At 39.8% G+C, this 25,069-nt stretch overlaps 1 protein-coding gene across 2 annotated transcripts in view; it reads right to left on the bottom strand.

Moving 5' to 3' along the window:
* LOC122489402 (regulator of G protein signaling 7 binding protein) overlaps positions 1–25,069 on the bottom strand; it is a 104,989-nt gene that overhangs the window by 28,170 nt on the left and 51,750 nt on the right. For both annotated transcript variants that reach the window (XM_043591151.1, XM_043591159.1), the window contains exon 3: positions 13,407–13,537. In XM_043591151.1, the coding sequence (XP_043447086.1) occupies positions 13,407–13,537 (131 nt within the window). The remainder of the gene's footprint in view (positions 1–13,406; positions 13,538–25,069) is intronic.

Genomic DNA, 25,069 nt, shown 5'->3' with positions numbered 1-25,069 from the left:
AGTTCCATAAACTTAAAAGGAAGTTTCCATAAAAGGATTGTGCACTGCATTTAGTTGTCATTTTTCTTTTAGAAGTGCACCCTTGTCTTTTTTTGGCTTTCATGTCATTAGCATTTTTCTTAAGTTTTTTAATTTTATTATTTTTATTTTGAGAGAGAGAGCAAACGGGATGGGCACAGAGGGAGAGAGAGAGAATCCCAAAGCAGACTCCATGCTGTCAGCATGGAGCCCAATGTGAGGCTTGAACTCATGAACTGAGAATTCATGATCTGAGCTGAAATCAAGAGTCAGACACTCCACCTACAGAGCCACCCAGGTGCCCCCATGTTATTAATGTTTTTGAATGAAGAGGTCAGGCTAGTTGTTTTATAGAAAGTCTTTCCGTTTGGATTTTCTTATTGTTTCTGCATGTGTGGATTCAGAGTAAACATTTTTTGGCATGGGTATTATAGAAGTGCTATTGTGACTGGCTTAGTGCAGTGCATTAGAAAGCATATGAGTCAGTTTGTCCCATTATTGTTAGTTAAGTATTATTAGTGGCTTGGTTTCTGTCCAAAGCTTTCATTCCAATGGAAAAAGGGGATCTACCATTATAGATGTACCCTTTTCCCTTAATAGTTGCTAAGTACTCTATGGAGTGATTCATTGAGATGTTACAGCATTTTCAATTTAACTATTTCTTTTAGGTTTGGGAAAAGTTTTTCTCTTTTTCTTGATTAGCTCCTTCTCTCTATTCTCTCTATTCTTTCAGAATTCCTATTTCTTATTGGAGTCTCTGGATCCATCCTATATGTTTCTTAACTATCCTCCATATTCCATGTTTATTTTGGGGGCTGAATTCTGGGAGAATACCTTGACTTGATCTTATAGTTCACTATTTCAGGGTCTCAGTATATTCATTATAACAATTGTTAAGAACTGTGAAGGGTCTGAGATTTTATTATACCTGTTGGTGAGCCTGCCACAGTTTGATGGATACTGGAAGAAGCCTGGAGACTTCTGGGTCAGAGACAAAAACAGTTTATTACTCACAGAATAGTAGTGGCCATACTAATAAGCATTTGTGTTGTTTTCTTGAATCCTAATTCCCACAGGGAGACACAAAAAGCGTCAGATCACTACCTGTCCAACAAGGGGCTGTGTGACAAAAGAGGAACCCTGAGCTTAGGAAATGTGCCTTTTATAAGCATGTCTGCCCTTTGCCCAAGAGGGAGACATTTTCATTATACTGAATAGTCAGGATGCCTTGCTCTGGAAAGCGATGCTATCTCTATTTTCCAAGGCATCTGCTAAGTAAATACCCTTGAAAAGATAGTATAAAACAAAAGGGTAGTCAGTGCCTCCGTTGGCAAGATGTACAGAAATGCAAGAAGCTGGAGAGTTGCCTCCCAACACTAAGTAACCCAGCTATTTAGTTTTTATTTGGTTGATAACATTTTTATCTCCAACAAATTTGGCTGCTTCCTTTTTGTTACTGACAGTTATTGTTTTATGGGTATGATAGACTCAAATGTCTCTGAGAATATCAACTACATATATCTTAAATTCTTTGTCTGTTTCCACTTTACAATTTGTTCTTCAAGTATTAGCTGTTTGTTTATTGCAGTTGGCATCCCCTTTTTTGGGTGTTGGGTTTTTTTTTCATTAGAGAGAGGGAGCAAGCGAGTGAGGGTGGAGAGAGAGAGGGAGGAAGAGAGAATCCCATGAGGGGCAGAGAGAGAGAGAGAGAGAGAGAGAGAGAGAAGTGGGGCTCATCCAAAGTCGATTTTTTTTTTTAATTTGTCATTCCTGGATATCTATCCAGATTTATCTTTGAGGATCTCTGTTTGCCTATCGTTCTGATTACAGTGCCCTCCTTCTGATTATTTTGGTGTAGGGACAGGATGTGTGGCTGCAAAATGGGCACTTAAAGCTTATCTTCTGGGTGCTTCTCGTCTCCAGTAACAAGTTACCTGGGCACTTGCCTGTTTTTTGGGCCTCCTGTCTACTCAGAGTTTCCTGTTTAAAACTCCTACTCCAACTATAGATGCTGGAGAGGATGTGGAGAAATGGGATCCACCCTCTTGTGCTGTTGTTGGGAATGCAAACTGGTATAGCCACTCTGGAAAACAGTGTGGAGGTTCCTCAAAAAATTAAAAACAGACCTACCCTATGACCCAGCAGTAGCACTGCTAGGAATTTACCCAAGGGATACAGGAGTACTGATGCAGAGGGGCACTTGTACCCCAATGTTTATAGTAGCACTCTCAACAACAGCCCAATTATGGAAAGAGCCTAAATGTCCATCAACTGATGAATGGATAAAGAAATTGTGGTTTATATACACAATGGAGTGCTACGTGGCAATGAGAAAGAATGAACTATGGCCCTTTGTAGCAACATGGATGGAACTGGAGAGTGTGATGCTAAGTGAAATAAGCCATACAGAGAAAGACAGATACCATATGTTTTCACTCTTATGTGGATCCTGAGAAACTTAACAGAAACCCATGGGGGAGGGGAAGGAAAAAAAAAAGAGGTTAGAGTGGGAGAGAGCCAAAGCATTAGAGACTCTAAAAAACTGAGAACAAACTGAGGGTTGATGGGGGTGGGAGGGAGGGGGGGGGAGGTGATGGGCATTGAAGAGGGCATCTTTTGGGATGAGCATTGGGTGTTGTATGGAAACCAATTTGACAATAAATTTCATATATTAAAAAATAAAAATAAAAATAAAACTCCTACTCCAGTGAGATATACTGAACAATTTAGCCTGTGAAAAAACACTGGAGTAATGTGTTCACTTTCTTTTTCTTCTACAGCTGTCTTTATGGAGGCTCAGAGTTATTTCACACTCTGCTCTGCTTTGCTGCCCAGTCCGGACAATCACACCAGATGTCCTCCTGGGGCGAGCAGTGATGGTCTCATTGCTCAGTGTGGGGCAGCCCAGTTTTTTCTGAATGCCATTTCAAACATTAATTTCCCTGACAATAGTCCCAGAAACCCTTCCTGTGATTTGCATTTGTTGATTCCAAGTTCAAAGTATTTCTGGAATTGATTTTATTTTTGCAGTAATTTTCTCCTGCTTGAATTTCTTTTGTTTCTTTTTGAGTATCTTATCAGCTGTGGTTTCCTCTGTTCATTTATATCTACCAATCCAATCTCAATAACTTTGGAGCTTTGAGAAATTCTTCCAAATTTCTGGTTTGTTGAAGACGTCCTTCCTTGTTTTTCAGGGGCATAGAAGACTGTTCTTTGTTTGCCAACCTCTGTTTCCTTTTCCTCTTACAAGTGGGGATGGGGGGCGGGGGTGGCATGTGGGAGAGCTACGGCCAGTGGATTGTAAGTAGGAGTGATGTATTCCTCTTCCAAATTCACTCCGAAAAATCCTCCCATGTGATTCTCCTTGCTGTCTTTTCTCCTCCTGACCATTGGATGGACGTGGAGAGTGGAAGGAGCAAAACTGCTCACCCTCTCAGCTCTCGCATTGGACTCCGTCATGGATAATGAATTCTAACTGTTTTAATCCATCAAGATTTGGTGTTGTTTCATGAAGCAGTACTCTACCCTGACAAATATAAGAACTAATATGAATTTATTTATTTTTTTCATGATATCTTTTTTCTGTTATTTCAATGGAGTTTCCGAAGGAGGGAAAATATATGTATGAGTTCAGTCTAACATGTCTGGACAAGATTTTCCACCAATTATACTCCCTCTCTTTTGACAATAAATGCAAAAGGAAAGCAGTACATTCATCCATTCACTAGTTATTCATGGAAATTTTGCTCTAGGCACTATGCTAAATTCTGGGGATACAACGGTGAACACACTCAAGGTGATCAAGTCTAGAGAGGACAACAGACAGGAAAACAGGCAACTACCTACCCCTCAATGTAAAAGGTGCTAAAATCCGTGCCATGGAAACGCTTGGGGATGTAGGCCCAGGGAAAGCTTCCTATAGGAAGTCCCATCTAAATTATGACCCAGAAAGTAGGCCAGATGAAAGGGATGGGTGTGGGATGGGGGAGGATGGGTAATAAGTTCCAAGCAAAAGGAGGAACTGCAAAGAACGTGCAAGTTCAAGTACCTACAGATACTATACCTACAGATAGTTCAAGATGCCTGGAGAGTGGCAGGGCAAGGTATGGGGGCAGGTGAGGTGAGGACTGTTAGTGAAAGATGAAGCTGGAAAATTATGTTCAGTTCATAGATGTTCTTAGGACCACATTAATGAGTCAGCAGAGTTCCGGTTTACACACCTGGAGTGGCTAGTTTGAATTCCTTATCCCTAGCTTCCCTGTTTGACCAGGTGTCCTTAGATTGGAGTACCAGTTCTCTAACATCAGGTGGGCTCTCAGGAAAGGGGTCAACCAGCTTACAAATGGTAACTTCAAGTCAACGTTTTACTGTACCCAGGAGAGTGAATATGCATTCAAAATCATTTCTGATTATGAAATGAAAAACTCTGTCCCCTGAAAAATCAATTTCAGGCCTCAGTGAACAAATATTTGCTCAGGGAGGGGATAGGCGTAGGGGAGAGAGTCCATAGAGTACCTTGAAATCACACTAAGCTGGCTTCATCACTGTTAAGAACTAGACATCAGAAAGTTGGCTGCATTCCTCAGGGCCTTGCAAAGCTTTTTGCCTTCAGCTCCCTTGGGGTTTTCATGTATTTTTAGTTTGTTTATGGATAATATAATAGGCGTGTTTGAGGAAAAGTTAAGAGAAACCACCCATGAAGCACATACCAGTTTGGAAAGTTGGTTATTCTTATATTCGTGAGAAATGGTCAGTTGTTTAGGAGAAATAAAAACACATCTGATTCTGGGGCAGCCTCAAGAGTTCCAGAGAGTACCCTCCACCTCAGAAATCCTAGGCACGGGCCCTGGCAGATGGTGCTGGGGTCCTTCATTTCCAGTGCGAGCTTCTTTATCACACTCGACTTGACTTTCCTTCTCCTGATTTCTTATTTTTCCTACCCTCTTTCTTCTCTATCCATACTTTCCTCTACTGCTTTTCCCTTTCTCCCTCCCATTCCTTCTTGCTTTCCTGCCAGTGACATTGGGAAGCACTGCTATAGACAGTGTCTCTTTGGAGGCCCCTGGTGTCTAGCAATGTCCATTTCATCCATTTGCGTACATTTCCCTAGGAATCAAAACCAATCTTCTCTGAGCTAATATGACACCACTGCACTCTCATCTCCTTGATGATTGGGGCAAATTGCCTGTGTTCTTGGTACTCCCGACACGTTGTCTGCTCTGCACAGACAAGGCTTTCACAAAAGTTTTCATCCCGACTGGGAGCAAAACGAACACGGTTTGCATGAGATGCATGTATGGAACCTTATCTAGGTAGTTGTTCTCGCTCTCAAGTGTTTCCATAACCGGTAGGTGCTTTTTACCTCTCTGTACTATGAAAAAAAAAAACAAACAAACTGAGGAAATGTAGGCTGCTTGTGAAGTAATCCAACTTTACTCTCGAGTTTCTAAAAAGCATGTAGTTTGAGAAGAGGTAAGTTATTTTAATTCAGTTAGCTGTTTACCTATATTAGAAAGTAGTTTCAAAGGCTTTTCTATGCTGTGGTAAGAAGATATTCACAGTGCCATAAAACACATAGTGGAAAATAAAAATGATAACATAAACAGAGCTCTATTCTTATCCATACACTGGAAAATAAACATTTGCCAATTTGGGAGAGATACAGAACTATCCTCCTTTCCCCACAGTCCTCTGTGCTCCTTATGGTACTGTAGTCCTGTCACTGCCCCCACAGTAGCAGCCATCTTGGCAGCTGCACGTAGCTATGTGAGGAAGCAGAGGCCCAAGGGTCCCCCAGCAGCACTGGAGAAGAGCAGATAAAGAGATGCATTTGAAGAAGGTCCCTATTCAGTTTTTACTGCTTCATTTCTGGCCCCTAAAGTAGAGCAGAACAATATATAAGGTATATTTACTGTATAATTAATTAATTCCAATTTTCCCACAGGAGTATGATGGCCGAATTACCCTTCCTTTGGATCACACAAATGCTACATTTTATTTAATTTTAATTTAATTTTACTAAATATACTCATTTCTTTGTCAGAATTCTTCCCACCCAAAGTAAAATATTTTATAAATAGATCATTATGATAGATAGATCTATAATAAATAGATCTATAAATAGATCATTAAATGATCTATGGAGTTAAGTTTGCTTCCCATCTTAAAAGTAACTCTCCAACTTAATGTTATTTTGGTAGGAAATTAAGTACAAAATAGATTTTAGCCATTAAATACGGTATTTTGAAATATGTACACTAATATTTAAAAAGTCCGATCTGTGCATAAAATTCAACCAATCATACTAGTACTTTTTATTTCTCCATTTGGTATGTTCTCTTGCCCTTCTCCAATGGAGCTTAGTGGGAAAGGGTCTGGTGTGCTGGAACAATCAGGAACTTTGCAGTGGGCTTAATGTGCTATGGGACCTTGGGCAAGTTATCTCTTTCAGCTTCGGGTTCTTCATCTGTCCAATGGAGGAAATAACAGTGAGGAAAAAACCAGATAGTATGTATAAAGCAGCTGCTAGTAGAAAGTACACAGTAAGTGGAAGCTATTGTTACTGCTATCATCCTAGTCCTCAACTGACTCAACTTTGGTACAAGGTGATGAATATGTTGTCCTACTCACTGTTTGGCATGTGAAGACAGGGAGAGAGAGAGAGAGTAATAGACGGTGCTAGATAACCCTTTTAATAGATTCCAGAAGGTGATTATAATTATATTCTGCAAACAGTGCAAATTCATTCTAGTCTTGGATTCTTTGCATCAGACACCAATGTTTATGAGGTTGTTTCCATCTTGTCATTCAAATCTTTGATTAAATGCTGTCTCCTCACAGAGCTTTGGCCTTCCCTTCTAGGGTAGCCACCCAGTTACTTTCTATTGTATCATCTATTCTATTTTAATTACTGACATTGCACTTATTAGTATCGGGGATTTTTAGAATATTTGAATTTTTTTCTTTTTTCTTCTTTCCTCTCCTCTCCTCTTTTCTTTTCTTTTTTCTTTTTTTCCCTATTTTTCTGCTCTAGAGTATATACCTGACAGTAAAAGGTGTGTCTTCAGCCTTGATCCCTGAAGTCCCCTAGCACCTGTTCTAGGTGCTATCATATCCTTAGATATGATACATGCTCAATAAATATTTGTTCAAAGAATGAACGCATGTTTCCACTCAGAATTTGAATCATAGTCTAAGATCTATTCTGCTTCATTTCTTCTAACCTGCTGTTCTATTTTAGTATCAATTGCTTCATTACATTGGAAAATAAAGTCTTGTGGCTATATTCTATTTCTGTTTTTATGTTGCTTGTTTCTTTTATTGGTGTGGGTCATTTCCTTTACATTTCTTAATAGGAGGGTTGAATATATTGGAGTCTTTACTGCTCATATTCTATTCTTTGTCTTGAGTTCATTCTGTATTTTGCTGGATGGCAGGCAGTTCATTAATTTCTCATAATAGCATCTTGAGTTCTCAGCTCCCACTAGATTTTGAATTAAGATTTTTTCAACTTTCAACATTTCTCTCTCCTTTCCCTTTGTGATTACATTATACCCTCAGACGACTTGGGGACAATTTGGCTGTAAGCTGTGGCCCAGAGGTAGAGCAGAGTCAGAGGGGACGACTGCCCCCTCACTGTCAGAGCCAGGTGAGGCAAAAACACAGATGGAAAGAGCAAGTTCACATGTGAAGGGGAGCTGTGCTGGAATGTTCTATTGTCTCTGCTCCTTTCAATAGCACTGTTGCCCAAACTGATTGAATGGGGAGAGAACATGAGAGAGAGGAAAACCATGGTCAAAACAGTAGGATCATTCAATTCCCTTAGAAACCTGGCCCCACTTACTGCCAACAGAGCAAATGAGACCTACAGTCTCATTTCATCTGGTGGCAGGAAACAGGCACTGATGGTCAGTGCGATACATGGATTCAGCTATGGGAAAAGATTTCCTACTAACTAAGTGTGAAGAAGAGACAGCAACTATTTTGCAGTATAAACAAAGAAATTACACTTTGTCAAGCAATGGTCCAATCTACAACTTTAAGTGTTAGAATATGAAACTACAAAATGACTAAAATTATTCCCATCTGTCATCTTCTTGAAATAAACAATTCTCCAAACCACAAGCTACATGGTACAACCCAATGCCTTTATTAAATCTGGATTTTACCTCACATTACTGTAATTGACTTTAATTTTGTTGGCCGTGAAAAAAGAAAATCATTTCATTACTGTTTTTCTTCTTATTCTTCTCCTCCTTCTCCTCCTCCATCTCTACCTCTTCCTCCTTCTCCTTCTTCTTTTTGGCAGTAGCATGATCTTGTAAATTTTAAAAGATTTCCAAGTAGATTGTACCAGGGAGATGTATGAGACAGCAAAAATTCAGAAGCATGGTGCATGGAAAAAGCATGAAGATCCACAGAAGATTATGTTAAGGACTAAGGATACTTAGAATTTGCTTAATTGGGAGAAGAAGACAATCTTCAATACTAAATCCAAGCTCCCTACAGGAGCTTTAAAATGATTTGAGCCTTATTTTTCCCAGAAGGAAACCATACTCTGCTCCTGCCGTAACTTTGTGCACTCTTTTTCTCCAAAGAGTAAGCTTATGACTCCTCAATACAATAGCAAAACTAAACATGATACAGAGTACTTGCTGAACTTCTGGTGGTAGCCAGGGGATAACTAGAAATAAAAATAAGTTAAAAGTACATGTAACTGTGAAACAATCTAGCTTCAGTATCTAATCTCAACAACAACAACAACAACAAATTGACCAAAGACCCTCCTATAGAGCCAAACTTGATTCAGTTACAATTCCTTCCTTTTCTCTGATGGAAAAGAAATAGTGAAGAAGAGGGGAATGGCCAACCAGTAACACTCATGCAGAGGGATAAGAAATTAGCTAACCTAAAAGTTATCCAAACACCAACTTCTACCACACATTAGAAGAAACATACCAGAAAGAAATTCTAAGTAGAAAGATATTTGAAGTGTCACAGACTAGAATGGGAGTCACTATTCCCAAGATTCCAAGGACTACTGATTTCCTGGATAAAGGGACTTAGTGAGATTTTCTAGACAGGCCACTTCCCTAGCCCAAGGCCACACCAGAGATACTACTGCCTTTGGATAAAGAATATGTTATCTGGCATCTTCAATCTTGGTAGACAGATTTGTATAGATCCTGGGGAAAGGGGACTTAGTCACATTGGCAGAGCCTTCTTCCCCATCCCTTCCCCATTTCTTGTTCTCATGCAGTAAGGCCGCTTAGGCTTGCTGACTCCCCTCTGTCTACTTTTATGAGAAGGGGCTGTACGTTTCCAGGACAAGATGCATGTTACATCTCTTAATTTGCCCAACTCTTACTTGAGTAAGAGTACTCCTGTGCTGTGGTCTGTGGACATATTTCTTCCTTTTGTTTTTAAGATTTTACTTTTAAGTAATCCCAACACCCAATTTGGGGCTTGAATTTTCAACCCCAAGATTGAGAGCTGCCTGCTCTATGGGCTGAGTCAATGAGGCTCCCCTAGACATATTTCTTCCAGTCATTTCTGGCAGTCCATGGTCACTGGAGTCAAGTATTTATATTCTCTTTCGTCATGGCCTTCCAGATTGTTAGCAGCACATTTCATATACTTATTGTTTACTAGCTGGAGGCTCTTGGACACAGGTTACTGTCCAGTTTCCAATGATACCAAAGAAAGAAAGAAGAAAAACTAATGACATGAACTGACATTTTCTATGCCATTCTGATGGTGGGAATATAAATTAGTGAACAGAAAGAAGCCAGGAGTCAAAAGCAATCATTATAGGGTTAATCTCCTAGGTGTAATGAGGAAATTAACGGAGAGAATAAAGAAATAGAGAAGAAGTGTAATACAAATACAGGGCTAGAAAAATTAGGAATAATTTCTTTAATGGAACCATCCCTTTTCTAAGAGCTAGTATTTTATTTGGCACTCTAGAAATTTTCAGGATATTTGTCAAGTATGTATTTTCATACATGTTTTCTAGTGCTTTCTTTTCTCTGGTTTAATGATATTTTCCTTGGTGCCTACTTCTAGTTACTTATTTCCATTTTCCACGTAGTTTTTCAAGTTTATTAATTATTTTTTTTAAGGTTTACTTATTTTCGAGAGATAGAGTGAGCACATGCACAGGCAGGGAGGTGAGGGGTGATAAGGTGGGGTGAGAGTGGTGGGGGGGGAGGGGCAGAGAGAGGGGAACAGAGGATCTGAAGGGGGCTCAGTGTTGGCAGCAGTGAGCCCGATGCGGAGCTCCAACTCACCAACCTGAGATCATGACCCGAGTCAAAGTCAGTTAACTTGACTGAGCCACTCAGGTGCCCCAGGTTTTTTTTTTTTTTTTTTTAACTTTAAATAAGATAGTTTTCTTTACTCCTAGTTTAAAGATTTCTCACTAAGAAAATCTCTTTGTCTTCATTGCCTTACCTCTACTGGTGCTTAGACAGAGGTAACAGTACATGAGACAATTAGCTCTTGGACGTGTTTCCTGGAAACACAGGAGGCTTGCCAGGGGTAGAAGGATGGTTTGCTGATTCCAGACGGTGATTACAGAAGGTTACAGAAGGTTACAAATAGATTCAGTTGGAGAAATGTCTGGATGAATTGTTCTTTTAATTTTCTTCAAGCAGGAAGAAAGTAAATTTTGGGGAGCTTTCGATACCATAGATCTAGGTTGGGGCCAAGAATTTGCGTTTCTAACGAGTGATGCTGGTACTCCTAGTGTGGAGACTACACTTTGAAAACCACAGCTTGATTTCAATGGTCGTGTCAAGGGCTTGCAGAGACAGCACGAGCCATCACACACAGCTCTTGCTCATCAGAGGTACCTACTGCTTTCGTATTTGGTTTTCATTTCAGCGTGGATGATAAAGAAGAAAGCATAGAACAAAGTTGAAAGCATATACTTAGGTGGATAGAGAATGGCAAGGTAAGGATCTGGAAGGTTTAGTTTTTACTCCTATAGTGGGGTGATTTCCTTTTGTTTCAAAGGGTAGAGTGACACCTTCCAATCTTCACGGTGTTTCGGAATCACCTGGAGGGCCCCCAGAGATTCTGATGCAGTAGGTCTGGGGTAGGATCCATGAGCCTGCAAGGTTAGTCGGCATCCTGGATAATTTTGAAGCAGTTTGTCTAAGGATTTACACTTTAAATAATAATGATTTTAGAGGAATAAAATAGATGTCCAAGTGGAGTCTTAATCCTATATGTGGGAGAAATCAAAGACCCTATCAGGCAGATTCTTTTTAGTGTTGTACATGGAAGGCTAAGTGTGAGAGCAGGGGGTTATTATTTTTAGAATAAGAAGCAGGGAAGGGAGCAGGTCAGAGACTGACAATGAAGACAGGAGGCACTGAAGACCAAATGAGCTGATCAGTTAAGAGGCCGTGTGTTTTTACTTGTGTGCTCAAGACAATACAGTATTTCCAAATACAATAAGGAAACAACCTGGATGAGGGAGTCCCTTTTACTTTTAAACAGAGAGCTAGCTGAGAAGAGCCTTTCTTTCAAAAGCCGGTTGTGAAAAGACAGAGTAGGAGTGGATGGCAGGAGACCAGGTGGCACACAGGAGTTAGAGCGAGAGTGGGGTTGGAGGTCACTGAGTGTTAAGGACATGTCATCAACCAGGGAGATTGCAGTGGCAACACGCTCATGACATAAAATACTGCAAGAGTAGCCAATGCAGAGCCCAGAAAAAAGCTACCCATACCTGTTCTGTTCAACCACGTTTAAAAAGAATGAAAATGCTACCCTGCATGTGAGTTCATGTAAGAATGCATGCATGCACACGCATGAGTGCACACACGTGTGTGTGCATGCGTGTGTGTTTGTGTGTGTGTGTGAAAGAGACAGCATGAGCGAGTGAGCGAGTAGACAGGATGAGTGAAGACATTGGGCCAGTGACAACTTGTTTGAATGTCATCAGTGTGTGTGAGTGTTCAGTTTTCTGATCAGGTATCAGGAGCGTCTAGGAGCGTCTAGGAGCTAATCTCTCCAAACATGTTCAGTTGCATTAATAACAGAAGTAGTGAAGGAAATTGTTGAAAGGTCAGCTTTTAGAAGGAGAAAGGGGGAAAAAAAAGTAATATTCATGTTTCAAAAAAATGTTCTCCCTTCTTGGAGCAGTGTAGAATGATCCTATTTTTAGTTCTGCCCTGTGCATACGTAGCACGTATGCAAGATTTGATTTTTACAAGGACTTTGTTATGCCATTTAGTTCCCCCCAAACTGCACGCTCGTTTGATGTCAAGTCTCTATGTGAACTGCAAGGTCCTTCTTTTTCCTTCTCTACTTGAACCCTATCTTCACAGCCCAGCTCAAGCCCCATCCTTCTTATAAATTTTCCCTGAAATTACAGGGTTTACTCTCTCTGAATTTAAATCACAGACAAGGATTGCCTTCTTCACATCATCCTGTTCTTTTGAGCTCAAACATAAAGTGTTTGCCTTTTAGAGATTTCCATTAAATTATGTGTTCACTGAATGAGTAAAGAAAATATAGCTGGAATCCTCCTAATTAGAAACTAATAGAAACTTTTGATTTCCTCCCCAGGAATGTGCCTTGATTGCCGAATCAATCTGTATAAAACCATTCCTCTGGCCACAGTGATTGGTTCACTTATAGACCCATGGTCCAATCTGACCCAATCAGAAAGAAGCTCAGGACATTTTCTAGTCTATAGTGAAAGTCTCTTTATGGATCCTTTAGTATGCAGGTGTGATGACTGGACCCATTGGAATCAGTTCGTTGATGTCAGGGAAAGCAGTGTGAGGGTAAAGCCAACCCCCAGGAGAAGGCAGAGAGGGTCATTCAGAATGTGAGTCAAAAGTCCGATCAAACCACGCTCAAGTCATGGGCACCTCTGGAAGTTTCAGGCCTTTTAGCCAATATATTCCTTTATGATTTAAGTCCAGGAATGAGATTTTTCTGTTACTCATCTGCCTCCCTATTGTTGGTTGAGTTCCCCCTATTTTTAAATCTTTGAGACATAATATGTAATTTGTCTTATTGCAGCCAAATTCATTTAGGGAAATAGCAGCAGTCTTGGATGGCATTTACCCCTAGTAAGATTGTTATATATTTTTACTCCCCACGCTGATTGTAACCAAAGTCATGTTCACAAGTGGTAAAATGATACATTTGAGAACAGTTTCTACCACAATTTCTGTTCAAGATGATCAGTGTTCTTATGCACTTAGTATTGGTCTAGAGTTCTTTCATTAATTTATATCAAACATTCCCTGAACATTTACATCCATTCTAATTGTGTGTAGATAGCCATGGGGTGCATTTAGGGCTTTGGGAAAGATTAGCTTTTGTTTAACATTCCTCAGTGTTTATGGCAGTACACTAAATGCAGATACCTTTTCGATGAAACTGAAGAGACCCCAGCAGACATATGGATTTGAGCATCTCTGTTGTGTACATTTCTAAGCAACACTGCAGCTGGATATAAAGCCGACAGATTTCTGGATGGATCTCACCATCTTCCGGGCTGTAACAGAATGAAGGAGAAAAGCTGTGAGCATTTCTCAAGATTTCACTCATCAGCCATTTGTCTCAGCTCGGGGCGGGGGGTGGGGGGGCGGGGGGGAGGGATGCTCAATAAAGATTCCTTAAAGCCTTGAGTCTAAAATATAGGACTTCCTGCTTTCAAAGCAATGACCAATGTCACAGTTCTTACATAAGCGTCTTTCTGACTAACAGCTCTTAATTTTTTTTCCCCTTCAGCAGCAGATTTCTGCTGGGAGCTTAAAATCATAAATGTTTTAAGTAATTGAAAATATCAGACATTTTTGATTTAACTGTTGAAACAGATTTCCAAAATATATTTAAATCATAAGACTCTTCTAGCCTGCAAGAAGAGATTAAAAACTCTTATTTTTAGAGAAACTAACGGAGAGCTATTCAATTGCCAATTATGAGAGCTCTTTAATATTAAGGCTCTAGAATAATATGATTAGAGAGCCGAGATATCAGTTATTTTTATCAAGGTCTTTTGTCTCAGTCTGAAGAATATTCCTTTATTGTTTGCTATGGTTAATTTACAAAAGGCCAACTGATTTTAGTGAAAACAGAAACATTTTATGAAAAGGAAAAGTAATACAATTCAAATATATGCTTAACAATCTAAAGCTAAATAATTACTGAACTTATGCTGTAAAATTTATTCTAAAGTCCTTGAACCTTTCTCTGTTGCCTATGATAAAATGTATAAATGGGAATATGATAAAACATGGAGGGATCACTTTTATTTTTTTATTTAGGGAACAGTTCATTGTCAGAAAAACCCTTTATATGCTGTTACAATCGCATGTGTTGAATAAAGCAATTTAAATAAAAGGGATAAAGTTTAGAGATAAATTAGAAATAGAAGGAGCCTAGACATGAGCTCTGTCACATATCCTAAAGTGTCACCTTCTATCCCTGTTCATTTAAAACGCAGTGAAATCTGATTAAATAATGCAGCATTTGGATTTGATTCCTTTATAAAGTGGTCACTGGCAAAATGTTAGGGGCAATTATCGGAAAAAGAATGATGGCTTGATTTTTTATTTAAGTTCTGGACTCACAGTAAAAAGAGTTTGTATTTACACAGCACTTGACAAGTATAATCAGTTTTCATTTTCAGTACTTATTTAGTAGATGAACCAGCGTTTATCTAACTATATGGCTTATGTAACACGGGGAAATGCACCAGGGTTTTGCCTCAGTAGTACTGAGGCCGGCAAAGTTATTCTGTCTTTCCTACGCCACAGCCAAGTGCCTCAAAAGAGCTCACATGCAAAATTCGGCTTTCTCCAGAAAATAAAGGACTATGCTGGTTTCTCATTTGGGTCTCATGGGTCTAGCCCCAGGCCAACACTGGAAACAAGTGTATCTTTTGTGAAAGTCCCAGATTTTCTTCTGGAGCTTTCACCCTTCAGCTGCCCCAGGCTACCTGGGGTTCTTCCCCACTACCCCTCTCCCTGCCCCCAACCACACGTTATATCATCTGCAGCCTTTCAAACTGTCTCTGTGTTCCGTCCCTTCATGGTTCTATTAGATTCTGGAGGAATAATGGGCATTAATGGTTCATATAGTAAAAAACAATTCTGGTGTATTACCCTAAGATGTTGATTTTGACAGAAAAATCTGAAGGTAGTGTCTTATCCCTAAGGCAGCCTAGAGGAAAAATATGTGAAGGCAGGCAGGTCTTTTCTGTGCTCCTTCATCATCCCAAAATAGCTGCCTGTTTTCACCTGTGCATAGCGTTGGCCCTCGTGTCACATACGCAGATTAAAACAAAAGGAACTTATAATAAATCTGTAGTATTTATTGCACATTTGATGTGTGGGACAATTAGTCACTGTAACATCATTTCAAGCCATGGAATATCCTTATTTTCAGAAGTACAAAACGTGTGCCTAGTACTTAGTTCCAAAAATACGCAAACTCATATATAGGTGACATTTGATGTAACTTAAACAAAGGATTATCATATTAACATATCTTAACCAGTATGTTTTAATGTTTTTTTAAATGTTTTATTATTAATTTTTGAGAGAGAGGCAGAGCATAAGCGGGGGAGGGACAGAGACAGAGGGTAGACACAGAATCTGAAGCAGCTCCAGGCTCGGAGCTGTCAGCCCAGAGCCCAACGTGGGGCTCAAACTCACGAACCGGGAGATCATGACCTGAGCCGAAGTGGGACACTTAACCAACTGAGCCGCCCAGACGCCCCAAGAACCAGTATGTTTTATTATCTTACAGGTAGATGGTGAGCAATAAAGTAGTATATTTAGTGCTCCTGAAAAAGGCAAGTCAGGACAGAGATTAAAATGCCTAATTCATAACGTTTCTGCAGATGCCATCTCCCTAAAGCCTCCGTAACCAACGGGGATTCTCAAAACTGTGGAACCATTTTGCCCATCCTAGATGGTGCAGGGAAGAACTGAATGGGTGCCACCAGAAATATAATGTGCCTAACAATGATTAATTGATGCTAAGGTTGCACTATAAATTTTCTGGTTCAAAAATTCATACATATACTTGCAGAGTATCCTTTAATATCTTGGAAAATTATAGTCAAAGAAAGAAAGGAACTAGTTAAAGAGAAGTGGAAAAGTTACTATATTGTTTATGTTGGTGTTTAATGAGATGCCTTGACCAGTTCCATTAGCTTCAGGATTTGTACAATTTGTTCCTCCTGCTTCAGGGCTCTAAGCTGCATTACTGCTGCTGATTATTAAAAGTTCATTAAAGACAAAATGTCAAATGAGTTATAATATGTCTAATGTTATAAGCAGTGGACTGAAATAGATTTTGATAAGCATTAAGATCATGTAGGTGGGAGCGCCTGGGTGGCTCAGTCGGTTAAGCATCCGACTTCGGCTCAGGTCATGATCTCATGGCTTGTGAGTTCCAGCCCCGCATCGGGCTCTGTGCTGACAGCTCAGAGCCTGGAGCCTCTTCAGATTCTGTGTCTTTCTCTCTCTCTCTGCCCCTCCCCTGCTCACACTCTGTCTCTGTCTCTCAAAAATAAACATTAAAAAAAAAAAAAAAGATCATGTAGGTTATTTTCATAATAAATGAACAATGAAGTTATAACAGAGAAAATGCAGGAAAAGCCAAGAAAACAGCAATGTGAACGCTTGAAACTTTCTAAGGATAAATTAGAAGACCGAAGGAATAACTTACATTAAGACAGAATTAGGCCTATGACTTTTCCTCCAGCAACTGGAAGCAACTTAACATGGAAGTAACTTTACCATGTGTTATTACTTAAGCTTAGTCTACATGGATTCACTCTTATTAATATCAAGTTTAAGTCTAAGAGAGCCACCTTTGTGGTGGTGCCCATTTAATTTAGCCAAAGACATTTTACAGGTTTGTGACTAGGCTGTGCTTATTTATTTATTTTTCTATTGAGCATAAATCAAGAGCCAACCTGATAATTTTGATTAATAGAAAGTCCTAGTTTTAATGGGCGAACATCCTAAAAATTAACTTCAATGATAGTGACTTGGAGCTCCAATTGAAGTTAAATAATCTTTCCATCAACTCCTGAAGGATGAGAATCAAGATTTAATGTCATAATCATATGACTTAAGAAGCCTGAACTGGTATAGTAATAGGGGGATTTAGATACAGATTTTGCCTGAGATGCCCCTTGATAATGGAAGTGTGGATATACTCTGTGAATATTCTTTTTTTTTTTTTAATTTTTTTTTCAACGTTTATTTATTTTTGGGACAGAGAGAGACAGAGCATGAACGAGGGAGGGGCAGAGAGAGAGGGAGACACAGAATCGGAAACAGGCTCCAGGCTCTGAGCCATCAGCCCAGAGCCCGATGCGGGGCTCGAACTCACGGACCGCGAGATCGTGACCTGGCTGAAGTCGGACGCTTAACCGACTGTGCCACCCAGGCGCCCCTCTCTGTGAATATTCTTATTTGATAACTAAAAAAGTAATATGATACACACCCACCTGAACGGCTAAAATTAAAAAAGCCTGAAAATGCCGAACGTTGCTGATCATGTGAAGCAACAGGGACTCTCCAGACATTGTTGATGTGAGTTAAAACAGTGCAATTGCTTCAAAAAGAGTTAAGGAAGTTTCTTATGAAACTAGACATATACCTACTTGTGACCTGGCAATCCATTTCTAGGTATTTAACAAAAGAAATGAAAACATATTCACAAAAAGATCTCTGTAAGACTGTTCATAGTAATTTTATTTAGGATACCTAAAAACTGCAAATAATCCATGTGTCTGTCAAGAGGACAGTGAATAAAGAAACTAGTTATATTCTTACAGTAGAGTGATGCTCAACAATTCAAAGGAGTAAACTCTTGATACACAAAGCAGCATGAATGAATCACAAACACATGAACACGTTTATATGATGTTCTAGAAGAGATAAAACTAACTGTTAGTGATAAATAGTAGAGTAATGGTGAGGAGGGGATTTGGGAAGGAGCATGCAGAGAAGGAGCTTTCTGGGGCGAGGGTAATATTCCATATCTAGACAGAGGTTTGAGTTATATGGGTGTATACATTTGGCAAAACTTACTGAATGGTACGCTTAATATCTGTATAGTTGATTATATGCAAGTTTTACTTAAAAAATAAGAGCCATCAGCAATTATTGATAATTAATGATATGCATGCCAAATTATTTACGTATAAAATTTACTGATATCTGCAGCTTCAGAAAAATAATATGGATTGCTGGTTGGCTAGAGGGATGGACAGACAGACAAAGCAAGTATACTAGAATGTTAATTGTAGAATCTAGGTGATGGGGATTTACTTGGTGTCCAAGCATTTATGGTTCCCCAAATAATTACATGGTCTAAATTGAACAAATCAACTGAGAAGCTTAACGACTAGTAAGGTCAAGTTCAGGAGTGAACACACTAGGGATTTTAGTTATGAAATGCTCTGGCCCTGCATCGGTCTGCTCTTTTATCGAGGTTGCCAGACTTTTGGTGTTCTATGCAACTGCTAAGAGCTTTTTAAAAACCAGCAAAATGTTTGTTGTTTTGAAAGTTTGTCCCTCATGTAATGGTTTACATACTTAGTTGAAGGCAGCAAGACATTAAAAAAGGAGAATGGGTCTAGAGTCAGAAAACTCAGCTCTAAATATAGACATTGCTGCTTAGAACAGTAATCCCTGGAAAATCATGTGAACTTCTCTGAGACTCAGTTTCCTCTGCTGTGAAACAGGGATAACAACTATTGGTGATTGAAGTAGTGTCTCAAGGTTGTTGCAAGGATCAAATGAGATCATGTGTGGGAAACCCAGTAAAAACGGTGAAGGATTGTTAGAAGTTGGCTGCAATCCATCTTAACACATCAAAGTTGTGTTTACTTAGCTTTATGCTTGAGTGTGGTCTTCAGTTTTAAAAATTATCTGCTCTTCTGCGACATTGTTTATTTGCTTAGAGTTCCCCAGTATGGGTTTTGGTTAAATAAACACGCCATTAGGCTGAGAAAAAGAGGTGTGACCCCATTGACAGCCCCCCCCCCCCCCCCCCCCCCCCCAGCATTTCACGGACTTGGGTGAGGCAGAACACTTGGTGTTTGTCAGCTCCCGGAGACAGAAACCAGAACTTCTGCTGCAGCAGATACAGCCAAGTTTCTCCTTTCAGAATCAATTCTGTTGTCAGCTATTAGGCGAAATGGCAAGACAAGACTCAGGAAGCCAAAGGGCATGTAGGAAGGGAATGATATCCTCTCTTTATTTTTCAGAGCAAATAGCTAGGGAGGAAGAGGATTCACCGACTTGACCCAAGGATAGTGAGCTCCAAACGTCTGTCAGTAACCACCCCCCCCTTTCCCCCAGTGATTTCCTCTCAGATGGATGCCACTCACAACAGTATACCCCAGTTCTGTGTCAAATGCAGGGACAGCTTCAGAGTCCTGCCTTCATATATTTTCCGTGAAGGAGAGGTCTCAAGGTGGCTTCATAGTTTAAGTAACCAATGGATAATGACAGGGCAGAGAAGGAAAATGTGTGTGTGTGTGTGTGTGCGCACGTGCGTGTGTGTATGTATGTGTGTCTCAGTTATGCTAGGTTTCAAATTCTTTTTATCATTTTTTAATGGTTATTATTAACTATTTTTGAGACAGAGAGACAGAGTGTGAACAGGGGAGGGGCAAAGACAGAGGGAGACAGAATACAAAGTAGGCTCCAGGCTCTGAGCTGTCAGCACAGAGCCAGATACGGGGATCGAACTCACACACTGTGGAGGTCATGACCTGAGCTGAAGTTGGGCAACCCAGGGGGCTCCATACATTTCAAATTCTTAAAAAAAATTGTTCTAAATGTTTTTATTTATCTCTGAAGGAGAGAGAGACAGAGCATGAGCAGGGGAAGAGCAGAGAGAGAGGGAGACACAGAATCCAAAGCAGGCTCCAGGCTCTGAGCTGTCAGCACAGAGCTCGATGCAGGGCTCTAACTCATGAACTGTAGATCATGACCTGAGCCAAAGTCAGAGGCTCAACCAACTGAGCCACCCAGGTGCCCCAGGTTTAAAATTCTTAAACATAATTACAGGCTCTAGCCAAGTTCAAAAACATGGAATTGATGCTAGATACCTACTAAGTGACTACACTCTTTGAAAAAAAAATTTTTTTAATGTTTATTTTTGAGAGACAGAGAATGTGAGCAGGGGAGGGGTAAAGAGAGAGGGAGGCACAGGAGCCGGAGCAGGCTCCAGGCTCTGAGCTGTCAGCACAGAGCCCGACGTGGGGCTCCAACTCACAAACCATGAAGTTGGATGCTTAACCTATTTAGCCACCCAGGTGCCCCATGACTATACTGTTTTATAACAAAATAAGCACTGCAATTAAAAGAAAAGCCCAGTTAATCAGGAGGACAGAAACCAGACATTTTTTCAAGGTATCTATGTATATAATAGTTGACTCTCCCTATAGTCTCCATTTTTCTCATAATCTTTCTTTAGTGAGTTTTCATGAAACTTGTGTTTTTGGTGGCAACCTCTTCTATGTTCTTCATAGAGAGTCATGACAAGTTTGGTTCCTCCAGGAACCTCTGAAGAAGTAATTGCAGTAACTCCCCTCACTTGCCAGCATGTCCTCGCATGGGAACATAGAGTTCCGTGACTTCCTCGAGGGTCCCTGAACAAGAGCTGGGATCAGACTCTGCCCTGAAGCCATTCAGGTTCAGTCAGAAATGAAACCTGACTTTAACAAAGGAGCGAAACTGGAAACACACCTGAATTATCTGTGGGTGGCCTCTTCAGGTGCCTTTATGCAAAGCATCGGGGCCCAGAGGGGCCAGCACCTTTCATGATCTAGGGCCACATTCTGGTCTTCATCTTCCTGTGGCTTTTGGTTTGCCCTCTGCCAGGACCTTTGACATTTCCCCATGCAGCATAAGGGAGCTTGGATAAATAATGGGTAGCATTACTGGGGCATCTTATTCCCATTTAAAGAGTAAAAAACCATATTTAAACATTTAAACAATATCCATCAGCTTCCTGACATTATGATACTGATACTGAAGACTAAAAATATTACTATTGAATTATAAACAATCTTTTATTTATTTTAAATGTTACTGTTTAAGGCATTACTGGGGAGGTTGGGAAGAGGTGATGACTTTTGTGGCGATTCTGAAGGGACTTTGTGGGCATTTCTCCGGACATTAGAGGATGAAGGAGTTAATGGGGTGCACATTATGATTTCCTTTGCTTGATACTTGAGACTTATGTTTATTGATACAGGGAAAGCTAGTATTTATAAAGCAATATTTCTTCACTCTCCAAAATGAAGTATCTTTCTTATTCTGTCTTGGTCTGCTTCCCCACCCTTTCTCCTTTCTGGCTTGAGAATCTCTTGGAATTTCCTTTTTTTTTTTTTTTTCCCTGATTCTCTCAATGTTTTTCTCTTTATGGTCTCTGGTTGGGAGACATGGGGTCTGCAAACAGCTCTTTAGGTCCTGGTCTACTGGATCTTGTGATTCTTTTTTTGTTTTTTAAGTTTTTGAGAGAGAGTGAGAGAGAAAGAACAGGGGAGGGGCAGAGAGAGAGGGAGGGAGAGAGAGAAACTTAAGCAGTCTCCACATCCAACTTGGAGCCCAAAGCAGGGCTAGATCTCATGACCCTGAGATCATGACTTGAGCCAAAATCAAGAGTCAGATGCTTAACTGATTGAGCCACCCAAGTGCCGTCTTGTCATTCTTACAGCTAGCAGAGAGAGGTCTGTGGCTGTTAGAGTCTGAGTCCTGGATTCCTGAATCTCTGCTGGGATGGCAATCAGCACCATGGACATTATTACAACATAGCCCTATCCCACCGACTATAGCCAGGATCTGTTTATTTGTAAATATATATGCATATATATGTGTATATATTTAAATAAGTGTATTATGTTTTTACATTGAATTTGGAAAATATTTTCTGCATTGAAAATCAAGATTTTTATGGTCTAATGTTTATTGTTTTTATCTGATACCAATGATCTTCAAAGGTCGATTATCATGTGTTACACTAGAAAGAATTCAGCTCATTAATTTTCATTATATTCAAAGTCTGGGTCATTAATTGCAGCTTGCAGTTAACTCCTGCTTTTATCTGCTGGAGTTTTAGGGCTCAGCATATTAAACTCTTGGTTTATCTAAATGGTATTTAGCCCTTCATTCTTAATCATGTCATTAATTTATGTGATGTCATATTTCTCTTTAGCTAAAGCCATAGGCTTCATCGATATTGCCGAAATAATAACGCAGTTTTAAAACAACCTCCAGTAACTGAGCTGACCAAATTTAACTCCTTCAGTTTATCCAAAAGAGAGTTTTTGATTTTAAAAAAAGGCCTCATCTCATTTATCTGTAACAGCACAAGATGGTGATCAATATTTGAATAATGAATGATGACATATCAGTTGTATAGTTATAGGGTAACGATCAAATCCATTGTGGTTGTCAGTGCCAATGGTTTCCTCTGACATGTGAGGAGCTGTTTATCTAGGGTGAGGGTCTGAAGGGTGACAGAAGGCCATGAGAGTCCAATATGGTCTGCATGAGGCCTGAATTATTTTTTTTAGCCTCATAAAAGGATTAAGCCAGAAAGGCTATTTGGAGAGGGTTGAGGCAGAGGGTAGAGAGTTGGCATTTCTGGCATCTATTTATCATATTAATAACAACAGCATTCTGCTGTGTGCTAGCACTTTGGGTTAGCCCTCTAGTTCATTCCCTCATTTACAGGAAGGATTTTGAGAAGCGTTGGGATTATTATAATTTTTTTTTTTTTAGCATTTTGCAGTTTACTTTTTCAGCTTCAGACTCCTACCCAACACTAGAGGTTCTTTAAATATTATGTTTAAGAGGATTCTGTGGGGTTATTCTGTGTTTCTATTGGCATGCAATGATAATTTATGGGCTTTTTTTTGCATAGCTCTCAAAAGAAGACACTTCATGTCAATACGGCATTGTGCATTTCTAGACGGGTGTAATAGCTACTTTGTACAAAAACGGGCAAAAGCTTTATGCAAACAGAAGAGACCAGTATCAGTATAAATGGAAAATATCATATCCCACCGTTTTTCCAAAATTGTCAATGTTTATGTTATTTATCTCTATAACTTCCAACACTGAACAGATTGTCTGATATCTAGCAGGTTCTCAATTAAACAATTCCCCAAAGTGGCTTTGAACAATAGTGCCTCTATGATGTAAGGAGTCAGAAGGCTGGGGAAATGGTGTTGGTTCAGCCTTTGTCATTAGAGATCAGTTTCCGAAGAGTTTCTTTTCTTGTAGCCCTTGTTTTTTTTTCTTTAAGCTCTTCTATAAAAGTAACACGTGCTAGCAGACATTTTATGCAGATAAGAAAAAAGAGGAAAAGAGAACTTAAACCAATGCCAGAGTTATCCATTATTATCATTTTGGTCTATTTCCTTCCAGACTGATACCCTCAGGAGCAAGAAGTTTATCCATTATTGCTGGTTCTCAAGCCCATAGCATAGTGCCTGGTTCGTTGAGGGCTCTCAGTTCATGTTTTTTGAAATGAATCAAACTGAAGGTTTAAGGCTGACCCAATGTATGAGTCCATGTGACAGATCTAGTGGTCTCAGAGGGGCAAGGCTAGTAACCTTGGAGTATTCAAGTCAGTGAAGCAAAGCAGTGGTAATGTGAGCACAGGAGGAAGGGATCCACTTTGCTGCAGTAATTCACATTTTCTCAAAGAAGGAAAAAAGATGAACTAAAGGCCCCTTCCCATCCTCCACATGAGGCCATAAGTGGGTTGAGGTTTATATCTTGATTTCATTACTTATAACTGTGTGAACTTGGGCAGTGTCTCAAATTCTTACTACCTGAAATACTGAATTAGGACAGTAAGACCTACTTCATACATTATTGAAAATATTGAAGTCAAGTCATATATGGGAATTATGTGATTGTAACAAGCCCAAATGAATGGGCGAAGAAGTGTTCCCGGGAAGCAATTCTGCACATTGTGCCCAGACATCCTCGCACCTTTGTCACAGGCTTTCTTCTTACTTAACTATTAGTTCAAATAATATTTGCTGATTTCCCATTATTCACAAAGGGTGATTCTGGGGGAAAAAGAGGAAAGTACTGTGTTACTTTTTCTGGAGCCATTTTTTTCAGAGTTCATAGAAAGTTGCGTTATTATCCTAGGGTGTTTTTATTTGATGATAACATGCTATAAAGTCTCCTCAGAGACAAATTAATTTTTCCAAACAGTGATAGAAAACTTGTACCCTTTTATTCCTTCCTTGATGTGGTATCATTTTACTGCCATCTAGTTTTCAACTAAATGGCTCCAGCGTGGAGATCTACATATAATTTCCCCCTTCCTTCTTAATGATGAAGTATAATGTTCCATTAGGTGAGACAGAATGAAAAGGACTCTGCCCCTCTGCCAGTAGTTGTAGCTCAAGAACAAAAATAACTCTTCCAGACAGACAGACATATGGGCGGGAGGAGATAGTGGTTAACAAATGTTTAGGTCAGTCTCTTCAATAAAGGCATTGCTTTTGATTTTCAGAAAAGCATAGATTATGTAAGATCATTGGCCTTAGCTAGGGAAAAAAGAGTGCGTGAACTTCACTCAGAAAGGGCTTGAGGGCAGGAATACGCTTTGTGAATTTTTGGCATTTGGTTCAGCATTAGCGACATATGACTTAACTGACCTTTCCCGGGAGTTTACCATGTGTCAGATACCATGCTGAACAGCTACATCTCACTTAATTCTCACAGTAAGTTTATGAAGTACTTACTACCCTTCTCTTTGATTTACAGAGTAAAGGAAATGAGGCTTAACAGAGGCCATGGGACTTCCTCGAGGTCACACCGATAGTAAGGACGGTGGTAAGACTCAAACCTGTATTTTTGCTTTTAAGCTGCTATGTAATTTTACTAGAACACAGTGCTCAGGAACCGAACTGTATGTATATGTTTGTTCATTCACCTCATGCACAGTTACGGAGAGTACACTTTATGCAAACACTATGCTAGGAATGAAATAATCATTTTTTCCTTTTCCTTTGTTG

Source organism: Prionailurus bengalensis, chromosome A1 (assembly GCF_016509475.1).
Source record: "Prionailurus bengalensis isolate Pbe53 chromosome A1, Fcat_Pben_1.1_paternal_pri, whole genome shotgun sequence".
Taxonomy (NCBI): domain Eukaryota; kingdom Metazoa; phylum Chordata; class Mammalia; order Carnivora; family Felidae; genus Prionailurus; species Prionailurus bengalensis.
The sequence above is the reverse complement of the archived record's forward strand: the minus strand, read 5'-3'. Positions and strand labels throughout refer to the sequence as shown.